Below are 12852 nucleotides of genomic sequence, written 5' to 3' on the forward strand. Positions count from 1 at the left end.
ATATATATATATATATATGTTACATATATATATATAACCATGTGCTGTGCTAAGTCACTTCAGTTGTGTCTCTTTGCAACCCTATGGAACATAGCCTGCCAAGCTTCTCTGTTCATGGGATTCTCCCAGCAAGAATACTGGAGTGGGTTACCACGCCCTCCTCCAGGGAAATCTTCCCGACCCACGGATTGAACCCACGTCTCTTGTCTCCTGCACTGTCAGGTGAGTTCTTTATCACTAGCGCCACCTGGGAAACTCATATATAACTGTGTGCCATTCGGTACTTAGTCACTCAGTCCTAACTCTTTGCGACCCCATGGACTGTAGCCTGTCAGGCACCTCTGCCCATGGGAATTCTCCAGGCAAGAATACTGGAGTGGGTTGCCATGCTCTCTTCCAGGGGATCTTCCCAACCCAGGTCTTCTGCATTGCGGGCAGATTCTTTACCACCTGAGCCACCAGGGAAGCCCAAGAATACTGGAGTGGGTAGCCTATCCCTTCTCCAGGGGATCACTCTGAATCAGGAATTAAACTGGAGTCTCCTGCACCGCAGGCAGATTCTGCACCAGCTGAACTATCAAGGAAGCCCAATATATGGCCATAATCAATCCGCAAACAGACACAGTGTTGCTTCTTCCTTTTTAGTTGGTGTGCCTTTTAATTTTTTCTTGCCTAATTGCTCTGCTAGAATTTCTGGTATGCTGTGGAAAAGAAGTGGTAAGAGTACATCCTTGCTGCTGCTGCTGCTAAGTCGCTTCAGTCATGTCCAACTCTGTGCGACCCCATAGATGGCAGCCCACCAGGCTCCCCCATCCCTGGGATTCTCCAGGCAAGAACACTGGAGTGAGTTGCCATTTCCTTCTCCAATGCATGAAAGTGAAAAGTGAAAGGGAAGTCGCTCAGTCGTGTCCAAATCTTCACAATCCCACGGACTGCAGCCCACCAGGCTCCTCTGTCCACGGGATTTTCCAGGCAAGAGTACTGGAGTGGGGTGCCATTGCCTTCTCCGAGTACATCCTTATCTTGTTGATAACTTTAATGATGGTAGCCTTCGATTTTTCAGCATTAAGTAATGCTAGCTTGTTTTTCATAAATGTCTGTTCAGTTGAAGAAATTTTCATCTATTCCCATTTTTTTTTTTTTATCATGAAAGGGTGTTTGTTGGATTCTCCTACATCTATTGAAGTGATCATGCATTTTTTTTTCCTTTACTTATACTGTTAATACTGCATAGTACATTGACTTGCCGTGTCTCACTGACCTTGCACCCGGAACTAATCCCCTTAATCGTAGTATATAATTGTTTAATGTGTTGCTCGATTCCATTTGCTAGTATTTTGTTAAGGATTTTGTGTCAGTATTCACAAAGGATATTGGTCTGTAGTTTTCTTGTGGTGCCTTTTCTGGCTTTGCTTATACTAAAAACAAATGCTGGCCTCACAGAATATGTTAGGGTGTGCTCCCTCCTCTTCTATTTTTTTGGGAAAAATCTGATTAACAATTACTGTTACTCCTTCAAACATTTGATACAATTCATCAGTGAAGATATCTGGCCCTAGACTTTTAAAACTAGAAGTGTTGTATTGCTAAGTCTCTGCTAAAGGTCTACTCGGATTTTCTTTTTCTCCTTGAATCAGTTTTTCTAGTTATTTTTCTACTTCATCTATATTATCTGTTGACATATTTATTTGTAGTTTATCATTTTTATTTCTATAAAGCAGTAATGCCCCTTTTTATGTACCTGGTTTTAGTAACCTGTACCGTTTTTTTTCTACTTGACCCAGCTAAAGGGTAGTCAATTTTTTTGTCTTTTCAAAGAACCAACTTTTCACACTTGTATTTTGTATTTTTACATATATAAGCACCTCTTTACACATGATGCTGAATGGTCAGCACACCCAATAACTGAAATAACATTCTTCTTCTTAACATAACGAGCAGGGAGCACTCTTAGAAACTTCTTCCTACGTATGTCTTGAAACACCTGTCTGCATGCATTACACAAGGCAGTGTAAGATATAGTTTCAACACACTGTGTTAAGAAATAACTTTTGAAACATCCTTTTTTACATATGTACTCAAACACATCTATACATGCATTCATGCATTAGATTCCCTCTTAGTCCTAGGCTTTTTTTTTTTTTTTTTGATAATTTGATTGCATGATGTACTTTTGTGTGTATTTCTTTGAATTTATCCTACATAGAATCTGGTAAATTTCTTGAGTGTGTATAGTAAAGTTTTCATCAAATGTGTAAAGTTTCCTTCCAATTTCTTCCAATATTCTTTCGGCCTCCCCCGGCCTTTTTTTCTGAGATTCCCATTGTGTGAATATTGTTGACAATATTCAAAATCTTTGAGTTTCTGTGCATTTTCTTTCATTTTATTCTTTCCTTTCTGTTCCTCAGACTAAATAATTTCAGTTGACCTGTCTTCAAGTTTGCTGACACCTTTTTCTATCTGTTCAAATCTGATGAACTCCTATAGTGAAATTTTGTTATTATACTTTTCAACTCCAGAATTTTTTAATAAATTTTTATCAAATTATAACTTTATCATTTTAAAGATTATAAACATAACTATAAAAACCTCCTTTTGGAAATTTCTTCCTCTTTCTGGATATTCTCTATTTGGTAAGATATAAATTCTACTGAATTCTAACTTTACCCCAGGCCCTGTGCTAAACAATTTCTTTCAACCTTTTTTTTAAAAATTGTGAAATATGTAAAGAGTTCATATTTTAGAAAATTTAAAAATGACCACACATATACTAACAATCAAGCATAAGAACAGAACATTAGTAACTTCTAAGGATCCTGTGAGGTAACCTTGAAGTCTGCATTAATCCTTTCCCATATTTCCTTACAGCTTTACCACATACATATCCATGAATAATGTGCAAATTTGCCTTATCTTTTATTTTAAAATTCTATAAATGGACTCATACTATTCTGAGATTGTTCTGTTCAACATTACGTATTTGGGAATTGTTTCATTTTTCACTACTGTGGAGTATTCCACTGAATGGATGGATCTAAGGATGTGAGCTAATAGTAGCCAGAGAAAGTTGAGCTATGCATACTCCTGAGGGGGAAAAAAACTGAGGATCAAGCCCTAGAGTATGCCAACTCTTAAAGGTCACAAAGACACAAGAGAATCAGGGAAGGTTTGGTGAGTGAAGTGAATGGAAAACTAGCAGAAAGTTGTGCTGTGAAAGCCTGGAAAGCACAGTATTTCAGACAGAAATGTGTGGAATGCTATTGAAAGTTTAATAAAGGAAGGAATGAGAAGAATCCACTGATCTGACAACACACAATGCTATGGGGATCTCATCACGACTGGCTGTGTTGCAGTGATGTGGGGATGCTGAAGCCAGCCACACAGGGGTAATTCAGGACACAATGGCAGTAGAAATGTTAAGACTACATGCATAAATGACCATAAAATGCAGCAGAGAAATGGAGGTATTAGGATCCGGGAGGTGGCAAGTTTTAAAAAACATTATCAACACTAGAGCACTGTGTATGCTGTCAAGAATAATCCTACAGAGAAGTCAGAAGTCGCTGAAGCAAAATAAAGGGTTAACTTGAGAGACAAAAGTCCCTGAGAAGGGGAGAGAATGGAACCCGGAGTCCAGAGGAAGGGAACTGCTTGTTACACGAAGAGGATGCTGTCTCCAACACAAGAGGAGGAAAGACGAAGATGATGAATACAACTAGGAGGGTAGAAGAAAAATGAGGGAGATAAATCTGACAGCTTCCATCTCAATGAATCATGAAGGTCATTAACTAAGTGAGGGTGAAGGGTCATCTTGAAAAGTAGGGAGCTGAGCTCACCTGAGACAGAAAAGGATTACACAAAGCAACACCAAGTAGCATTTGAAACTGTGCTCATGAATTAAAAAAGTCAGTCATTCTACTGGGCGTGATTTTTCTCAGGTAACATTCACTGGTCCAATACAAGCACAGAAAAAGAATTGGAAACATTCCATCAGAGAAGGCTTTGGTCAGGCAAATAACCTCCCTCTCTAAAGGGAAGGCTGACCTGCATCACCCAAGGTTATACTTAAACAGTTCAAAATGTAAACTATGAAGTAAACAGCAAATACAGTGTTAAGCTCCTGAACTAACCCTTGCAGTCTTTTATTTTAACTAAGTTCTCAACATCACACTGACACCACATCATGCTCGCCCATCTTCCACTGGTTTTATCAATTTGGCCCTGTATTGTACTTTCCTTCCCATTAGCCTATTTTCTAAAAACACATTGACAAGATGTACAAAAATACTGCAATGATCGCTGTTCTAAAAACACTTCAGTATTTTATTTGAAAAAATTAGGTAGAAAGATAAATATATTTTTATTCCCCCTAGAAAACAAAGGAATTCACTAGTGGTAAGCAAGCAATCTTTTCTCACAATAGATACAAATTATATAAAATTTAAGCTCTTGCCTTACATCATACTTTATTTTCTTTACTATATCACATTTATTAAAGGAAAAATTAAAATACAGATTAAACACCAAAAGAGATGATATGTAACCAATTACTCTTGCTCCAAAAAAATACAATTGTAATTTCAGATAGAACAGGCCCCGTTCTGACAATACCAATTTGTTATATATTCTGTATTTGCCAAATAAATATTATCTTACTACTTTTCAAAATATTTCAACCTAACCAAGGTTCTCCTTATACCTCATTTTCTCATTTGTAATTTGGGGACACACCTCTTTTTATAGATCTACCAGAAATTAAGATTTTGCTAATAAGAACTGTCCTCAACATCTTACGAACAAAGTCAAGTCACATCAAATACATTTAGATTTGTTTAAAAAAAAAAAAAAAACTGATTTTGAATCTCAGTTTTGGTCAAGTTTCAAAGTCAGAGCCCAAACAATTTTTTGCAAGGGGCCATCATATGGGTAGATATGTCATCAATTAGAAGTTTGCTACTTTGGTATTTTCCCTCCAGTGATAGAATACATCAGTTTTTTGTTGGCTTAAACATCAGACAAAATGAACAGACAGTTGAATTTAGAGTCCACATGGTACAACAAACACATTCCTTTAAACTCCAGACTGACATGCAGCACACTTCACACCTACATCCTAGCCGAAGTGCCGAACTTCACCTTGAGTTCAGTCCAGGGCAGACACAGAGTGGAAGCCACCTTTAAATGACTGTTCTCTGTTTTTGCTGAATGTATATTTCTGCTCCTCCGTTTAAGCATACTTACGCACAATATCTAATAAGGAAGCAAATGAATCTTTAAGTAAAGAGATGCTTATTAATATTAGGTCATATCTTCAAACTAACTCTTAAGTTTAGATAATTTTTAATGTACAGTTAAATTTAGAACTAATCTTGTTTAAAAAAAAAAATCCCTGAAACCTCTCATTCTACTCTTTTTCCACATATGTGTATTCCAGAATTGAGGGAAAATAGCAGAGCTAGAGACAAGGTTAGCAAAAACAGAGTCCTTCTGTGTGGAGAGCAGATACAGAGCAACTGCTAATAACCCAGGTCAACATGTTACTTACTTACACATTACTGTGACCAAAGCAGTTACTGGGATTCACATTCTTATGATACAAAGAAAATTGCAACCATCAGATTTCAAAGTAAAGATGAACAGACTAAAAACCAAGAAAACCTTCAGGGTTTTAGGAATGCAGTATTCTGCTACCACACTCAAAGGCGATGATCAGGAGAGAAGTGTCCGCACTTGCTGTGGCGATCGGTGTAGAATGCTCCCAGGATCTTTGTACTCATTGACCGGATTCATCACAGCTGCATACACTTCCCCATAGGCTCTGCAGACTAATTCTGTAGACTGTTTTATGATCTGCTCTCTATTGATAAACAAACAGATCTGTGTTAACACATAAGCTGAAAACGAAAGACTAAGCATTCCAAGAAAGCTCCATACTTGAACCAAAGTATTTCATATTTATCACATCTTATTAAAAATCTTTGTACAACTACACAAGTTATCTTGGTTTGGGGATAAAGGGTTTTTTTATATTTATTATTTCTTTATGAAATCTCCATTAGTATGTAGGTTGCAGAAGGGCAGGGGCAGTGTTTTGCTCACTCTGTAGAACCGTGATGTTTAGGATGGAACATTGGCTAATATATTGTGAATTACTAAACAAGAAATAGAAACTGCAACCCACCATCAATGGACTGATTTTGCAAACCCAACTGACAACACATTAACTGTAAAGAGGCTTATAACCATTCAAATGTACCAATCCTTCAAATCTCAGAATAACTTACAATATACAGTCCTTTCACCTACAGCTCCTATACTAATAATCACATCTCCTCGATTACTAATAATCTTCATCTCTCCCACAAAGGTGACACTTGTCTGCAACAAATCACAGCATTTTTACAAACACACATTCCTATACAAGCACATAAGAAGAGAAATAATTTTAAGTAAACTGAAGTAAATGTCTTTAGAAAAAAATAGCACTGGGTTCTTTAAATCTGCATTAATTGTTTAATAGTTTTCATGACATTTAGTTCATCAACTCCAACTGCTCCTTTATCACTATACCTACTGATGAAAACAGGCTTCCCAGGGGCCTGCCAATGCCAGAGATGTGGGAGACACAGGACATCCCAGATCCCTGGGATGCACAGGTTCCCTGGAGGAGGAAATGGCAACCCACTCCAGTATTTTTGCCTGGAGAATTCCATGGACAGAGGACCCTGGCAGGCTACAGCCCATGAGGTGAAAAAAGTCAGATACAACTGAGCACACAAGCACTGACAGAAACACTTTTCTGATGTTCACAGTAACTAACTTAAAACGTGTCTTTAAAGCTTTACTCTCAACCCTACTTGTTTGGTACCTCTGTCAGTGTCATATCTATGTGCCATCACTTCAGTTCAGACCGTAACAAACTCCCGCCGGGAGGAGAAAGCAAAATCCCATTGGTCTTTCTCCAGCCAGTCTCCTCCACATTTAGTGTAGCTTAAGCAGATGACACCAAGCTTATGGCAGAAAGTGAAGAGGAACTAAAAGCCTCTTGATGAAAGCGAAAGAAGAGAGTGAAAAACTTGGCTTAAAGCTCAACTTTCAGAAAGCTAAGATCATGGCATCTGGTCCCATCACTTCGTAGGAAATAGATGGGGAAACAGTGGAAACAGTGTCAGACTTTATTTTTTTGGACTCCAAAATCACTGCAGATGGTGACTGCAGCCATGAAATTAAAAGATGCTTACTCCTTGGAAGGAAAGTTAGGACCAACCTAGATAGCATATTCAAAAGCAGAGACATTACTTTGTCAATAAAGGTCCATCTAGTCAAGGCTATGGTTTTTCCAGTGGTCATGTGTGGATGTGAGAGTTGGACTGTGAAGAAAGTTGAGTGCTGAAGAATTGATGCTTTTGAAGTGTGGTGTTGGAGAAGACTCTTGAGAGTCCCTTGGACTGCAAGGAGATCCAACCAGTCCATCCTAAAGGAGGCCGGTCCTGGGTATTCATTGGAAGGACTGACGCTGAAGCTGAAACTCCAGTACTTTGGCCACCTCATGCAAAGAGTTGACTCATTGGAAAAGACTCTGATGCTCGGAGGGATTGGGGGCAGGAGGAGAAGGGGACAACAGAGGATGAGATGGCTGGATGGCATCACCAACTCGATGCATGTGAGTTTGGGTGAACTCCAGGAGTTGGTGATGGACAGGGAGGCCTGGCGTGCTGCGATTCATGGGGTTGCAAAGAGTTGGACACGACTGAGTGACTGAACTGAACTGAAGCACTGTTAGATTAATCTTTCTAAAGCATAACTTTTATCATGTCTCTCCCTTACCCAGGACCCTTCAAGGCGACTCAATGTTTTCTTCCAATTTCAGAGAAGTCAGAATTCCTTACCCTTTCACTTAAAATCTTCTGTAATGCTATCTGCATCATTACTCTAATTCTACAGTCCAGCTCAACCCCTGACTGGCCTATCTGCCCTGCTCTTCCTGACCTCAGGTCCTTCGCTCCCTCACATACCTCCATTAGCCTGCAATGTCTCTCATCCACCTTTCAATGCTCTTAATTCTCAGGAAAAATGGACTCCCTCATCCACGAAGACTTCCCTGTCCTTCAGTGCTAGAAATAACCAGTTCTTAGAACATCCATGACCAAAATTATACCTCTGTTAAGATTATCTGTGGAAATATGGGGATCAGTGGTCTAAAGAAGAATAAAACTGGTTGAATGGAATGAGGAAGGGAGTCCACTTATGGTCTTGGGTCATTGCACACTGTTCCGATGGGGTCTCAAACTCTCGATTTGAGCAACTGTGATTTGTTAGAACAACCCCACATTTCCCTAAAGCTTCCAGAATGAGACTGAGTAGAAGGCAGATACGCTGAGTAACTTTTTTGAGCAGAGTGGAGCAATGCTATTGGCTGTACTACCTTGGAAGGGAGGATGGTAGAAACTGATTTGGTAACCTACTTTACCAGATGAGGCTTGGAGATTTTTTAAAAAAACCTGCTGGTTAGTGATTGCTCCTATAATTAACTGAGCGTAACAATAGATGTATCAAAATGATACAACAATCATTTTCTGTAAGTGACACAGCTGAAAAATACTATAATTAGCATTTAAAAAATCTGTTAACTGTAATATTTTATACTCATTTGCAACAAATAATGAATTTTAGATATAGCACTTCTAGTTCTCTACTAAAATCAGTAAGACTTTTTATTTGAATTGTTTTAATATTTTATTGGAATACAGCTGATTTACAATGTTGTACAAATCTCTGCTCTACAGCAGAGTGACTCAGTTTTACACATACATACATTCTCTTTTTAATATTCTTTTCCACCATGGTTTATCCCAGGGGATTGGAGATAGTTCCCTGTGCTATATAGTAGGACCTTGTTTATCCATTCTAAATGAAACAGCTTGCATCAATCAACTCCAAATTCCCAATCTATCCCTCTTCCTCCTCCATAAAAGCAGTAAGATATTTGGAGGTTTATAAAATATTACTCACACCTCATACTCTAAAATCTGTACTCAGTCTGAACAGTGTGTACTTAAGCTACATGTGAAACATACAAACAAGGCTATTCCTTCTTACAATAGGTTTAAAATCAGAATAAGGTACAAAAATGAATATTAAACACATTTTTTAAAAACCCAGAGTTAATAACTGGTAAATACAGAATTACTGAAAATTCTGAAAATAATCAATTTAAAATTTTAATTTCAAATCCATGCAGTGAAAATTTTTAACATTACTAAAGCTTAGTTGTAACTCAGGGCACATTTCCACCTTTAAGCCACAACTCACAAGACAGCTGAAAATCATTATAAATCTGCAACACAGAGAACCAGAATAAAGCAACACTGCTAAGACAAATAATTAAATAAAACCAAGCCAATAAGACCAAGTAAGAGTTTGTAATTCATTTTAAATGTTTGTATTTGATGGCATAGGGCTTCCTCATTCCACTCCCCAGTTTAAGAAGCCACCAAGACAAGGGAGGGATCAAAACATGAACACGGCTGCACTGAACAAGATGAGAGATCCAAAAGCCTGTGGACAAAAAAGTCTTTCACAGAGTGGAAAGAAAAAGGGAACGGAACAGAAGGGGTCCTCCTGGCCTAACAGCCAGCTGTTAAAGTCAACAGGACAGAAATGCAACGGAAATGGAGATTCTCCAAGTGAAGCCGAGTCAAGCCAAACTGTGAAGAGCAAGAACTGTGACTGATAGTGATTCCATATTTCTGGACAAATGTTAGAAGTTCATTTATTACTACCCAAGCCAGGTACAGGTCCACACGCTCATATTCATTAATGTTTTCCTAATGAGTTATACATGGCAGAGGTAAATGGTACAGTGAAGGACATTACTGTCAGAAGATCTTGACTCTAGCTCAAGTTCTGCTACTTACCGCTGCCTTGAACAAGTAATTTAACCTTTCCAAGCCTAATTCCAATATCATAAAACAAAATACTGACCTTGATAACCTTTACTAGATACTTTCAGCTTTGAAATTGTATTATTTCATTAAGCTAAGAGCTTTTTAAAGAACTGCTGTTAAAAAACCTATATATGCTTATTCATACACATACACACACATATATGCATCCACGTACATCACTTTGTGGAACTCGGTTCCCTGAGTAACGAAACGTATCAGTGACTTATACATAAATGGGTAGTGTTTCTAGAGTAATAAAGCAATTTTCTTGCCATTTTACTATCTCCTCCTTTTTATTTTTAATGCTAATTACTATGTAAGTTCACCCCTTATGTTAAAAAGTTATCACGTATATCTTATCTGTCTGCCTTCTGCCTGCCTGGTATCTTGGTCCAAATTATTCACTAATATTATGTGTGAAATATGAAGGTCAAATAATGAATCATTACAGTGAAAAATAAAATCAGTGTCAAAAGTGGAAAATTCAAGAACTGTATAAATACAAAATGACCAGCAAATCATCTCAGTCTAGTCATGTGCTTCTAAAAAGGTGGAATATCCTTATCCACTGATCTTTTCAAGTACAGGTAAAGAAAAGCAGTATTTTTTTTTTTTTTTTTTGCCTCAGTCATGTATGCTATTTTCTAGCATGGGTACTGACCTCAGATTTTACTTTCTGTATTTTGATCAATCACAGCCAATCACATACTTGATGAGTGTGATACTTTTAGAACTGTTTATGTTAAAATTCTAAAGATAAATCCTGCTTTTCACATGACCAACAACAGATATGCAAAAGTCCAGTTAAAAGGGAAAAGCTTCTGAATGTAAGCCAAGATTCATCTATAAAGTTAGATCATTAACTTTCTTGGTCTCTTTACATGTCTTTACATGACATTCTCACTGTAATTTCAAAAAATTTAAAACAAGACACATACAAATAATTCATTAATGTAGGAAATTATTAAGATGGTAAAGTTGATTCATAAAACGTTTTGAGGAAATGGTCATTTACAGGCATTGGAAAAGGAAGATTAGGATAAATCAGGTTACAGATAAAATGAACTAACATCTCATAGAGCAGGAAAGTTTCATCTCGGAACCTTTTAATCCATAGTAAACAGAAAATCAAACAAGGGTACATTCCCCTAATTTTTGATGGGTCTATTAACAATGTTTCAATATGACATGAAAAAGACATGCTGGTCTCCCAGACCCTACACACCTTACTTCCATGGTCTGGAAAGTCTTCTTACTTTTGCAAAGTACAGTTGCTGTTTCCCCCCACCCCCCTGTATAGTTTGCTATTCTAGTATATCAATATCAAAGATAATAATCATGTAGCTAATGTGCTATGAGAAAAAATAAGAAATAAAAGAGATGAGCTTGTTACACAATTTCACAGAAGTGCAAAGTATTTTAGTTATCTATCTGTGAGAATACCAGACATTAAGAAATTATTTTTGTCCAGTTATAAATGTCACAGTATAAAACTACAGTTATAAATTCTGAAAATACTAATAAACATTATTGTATAACTAAATGGAGATACCATTCTCATTTTAAAACATGCTCACTGAAATTACCTTACATATAATTTAAATAATTATTTAAAGTACTGAGCCATAATAAGAAATTAACTGCTAACTTCCAAAATCAGTGAGCTTGTCATTAATCAGTACTTTAAGATTTTTGGTTGCCATAACAACATGATAAAACTTTCAACATTACCATAAACCCAGCACTTCTAAAAATAACTTATTTCAACATTCAGGTTCTGTGATCACTAAAATTGAACTTTATTACAGCACCACAGTTAAGAGGCAATCAAACATGCCACAGGAGAAAAGAAGGTGTTACAGTTTAACTATTCCCAAAAAACTAAGGGGAAAAAATATACCTATGTATACTAGATTGGTTTAGAAATGAACATTTTGATTTCTCTCTATCACAATATAAATACCAAAGATGCCACAGTGGGTCAGCTTTCTGTCATTCACAGTAAAAATTAAAGTGTATCTGAGGTGAGACCAAGGCACAGATCTCACATATGTCTCATACAGCCTATCACATATGCCTAACATTTTTGAGTTTCCTTTTAAAATAGTAAAACAATATAATCTCAGCAGAGAAACAGTTAATACAAATACAGTACAAGCTAGTGTTAAAGAGAACAGGCTCTGGAATACTGGATTCGAATCTTGACTCTGCTTCTTGCTAACTGTTTGACCTTGTTTCAATTATTTAACCTTTCCAAAAAAAAATGTCCTTTCTGTAAAATAGAGAGACTAATGTACAGACTTACCAAGAGGGTTAAGTAAAGCAATTCATTCAAGGATCACTCTAGCTGAGATGCTAAAATTAGACTGTAGAGGCCGGTGTGGGAATGGTAGAGACGGCAAGGGTCAAAGAATAGTTTCAAGGCTGATGTGATAATCCAGGCACAGATGATACTACCTTGGACCAGAGAGGTAACTGTGGAGACAGTCAAAAGTGACTGGAGTCTGCTCTCATACATTTCTTTCTAGGTAAATATTTAATAAATTGGTTCCATGGCATTTTGATTGGAACTACACTGGGAATTTACAGCTTACTACATTACATACCCAGTTAAGAGAAGAATATCATGTGTCCACATTGGAACACTGGAAATCTACAGCAAACATCACACTTCAGTGACGAAATATCAGAAACATTCTCAGTAAAGTTCAAAGTAAAATACGCACACTCACCATTACATCTACTATTTACCTGGAGCACCTAGCCAATGTGAGTTTAATCATAAATACTGAAAAAAATTAATGACTCATTAACTTCAGATGTCTGTATCAAAACAAACAAACAAAAAAAATCAAGGCAAACAATTGATAAACTAATAGAACTAAGAATTTACTTACCTGGTCAG

At 37.1% G+C, this 12852-nt stretch overlaps 1 protein-coding gene across 1 annotated transcript in view; it reads right to left on the reverse strand.

The window, feature by feature from the left end:
* Nucleotides 1-4355: 4355 nt before the first annotated feature.
* The window catches only part of COG6 (component of oligomeric golgi complex 6), a 60833-nt gene continuing 52336 nt past the window's right edge, over nucleotides 4356-12852 (reverse strand). The window contains exon 19 of the mRNA XM_068984448.1: nucleotides 4356-5857. Coding sequence (XP_068840549.1) covers nucleotides 5710-5857 — 148 coding nt within the window. The 3' untranslated portion in view covers nucleotides 4356-5709. The remainder of the gene's footprint in view (nucleotides 5858-12852) is intronic.

The sequence above is a fragment of the Capricornis sumatraensis genome, chromosome 12, assembly GCF_032405125.1.
Source record: "Capricornis sumatraensis isolate serow.1 chromosome 12, serow.2, whole genome shotgun sequence".
NCBI lineage: Eukaryota > Metazoa > Chordata > Mammalia > Artiodactyla > Bovidae > Capricornis > Capricornis sumatraensis.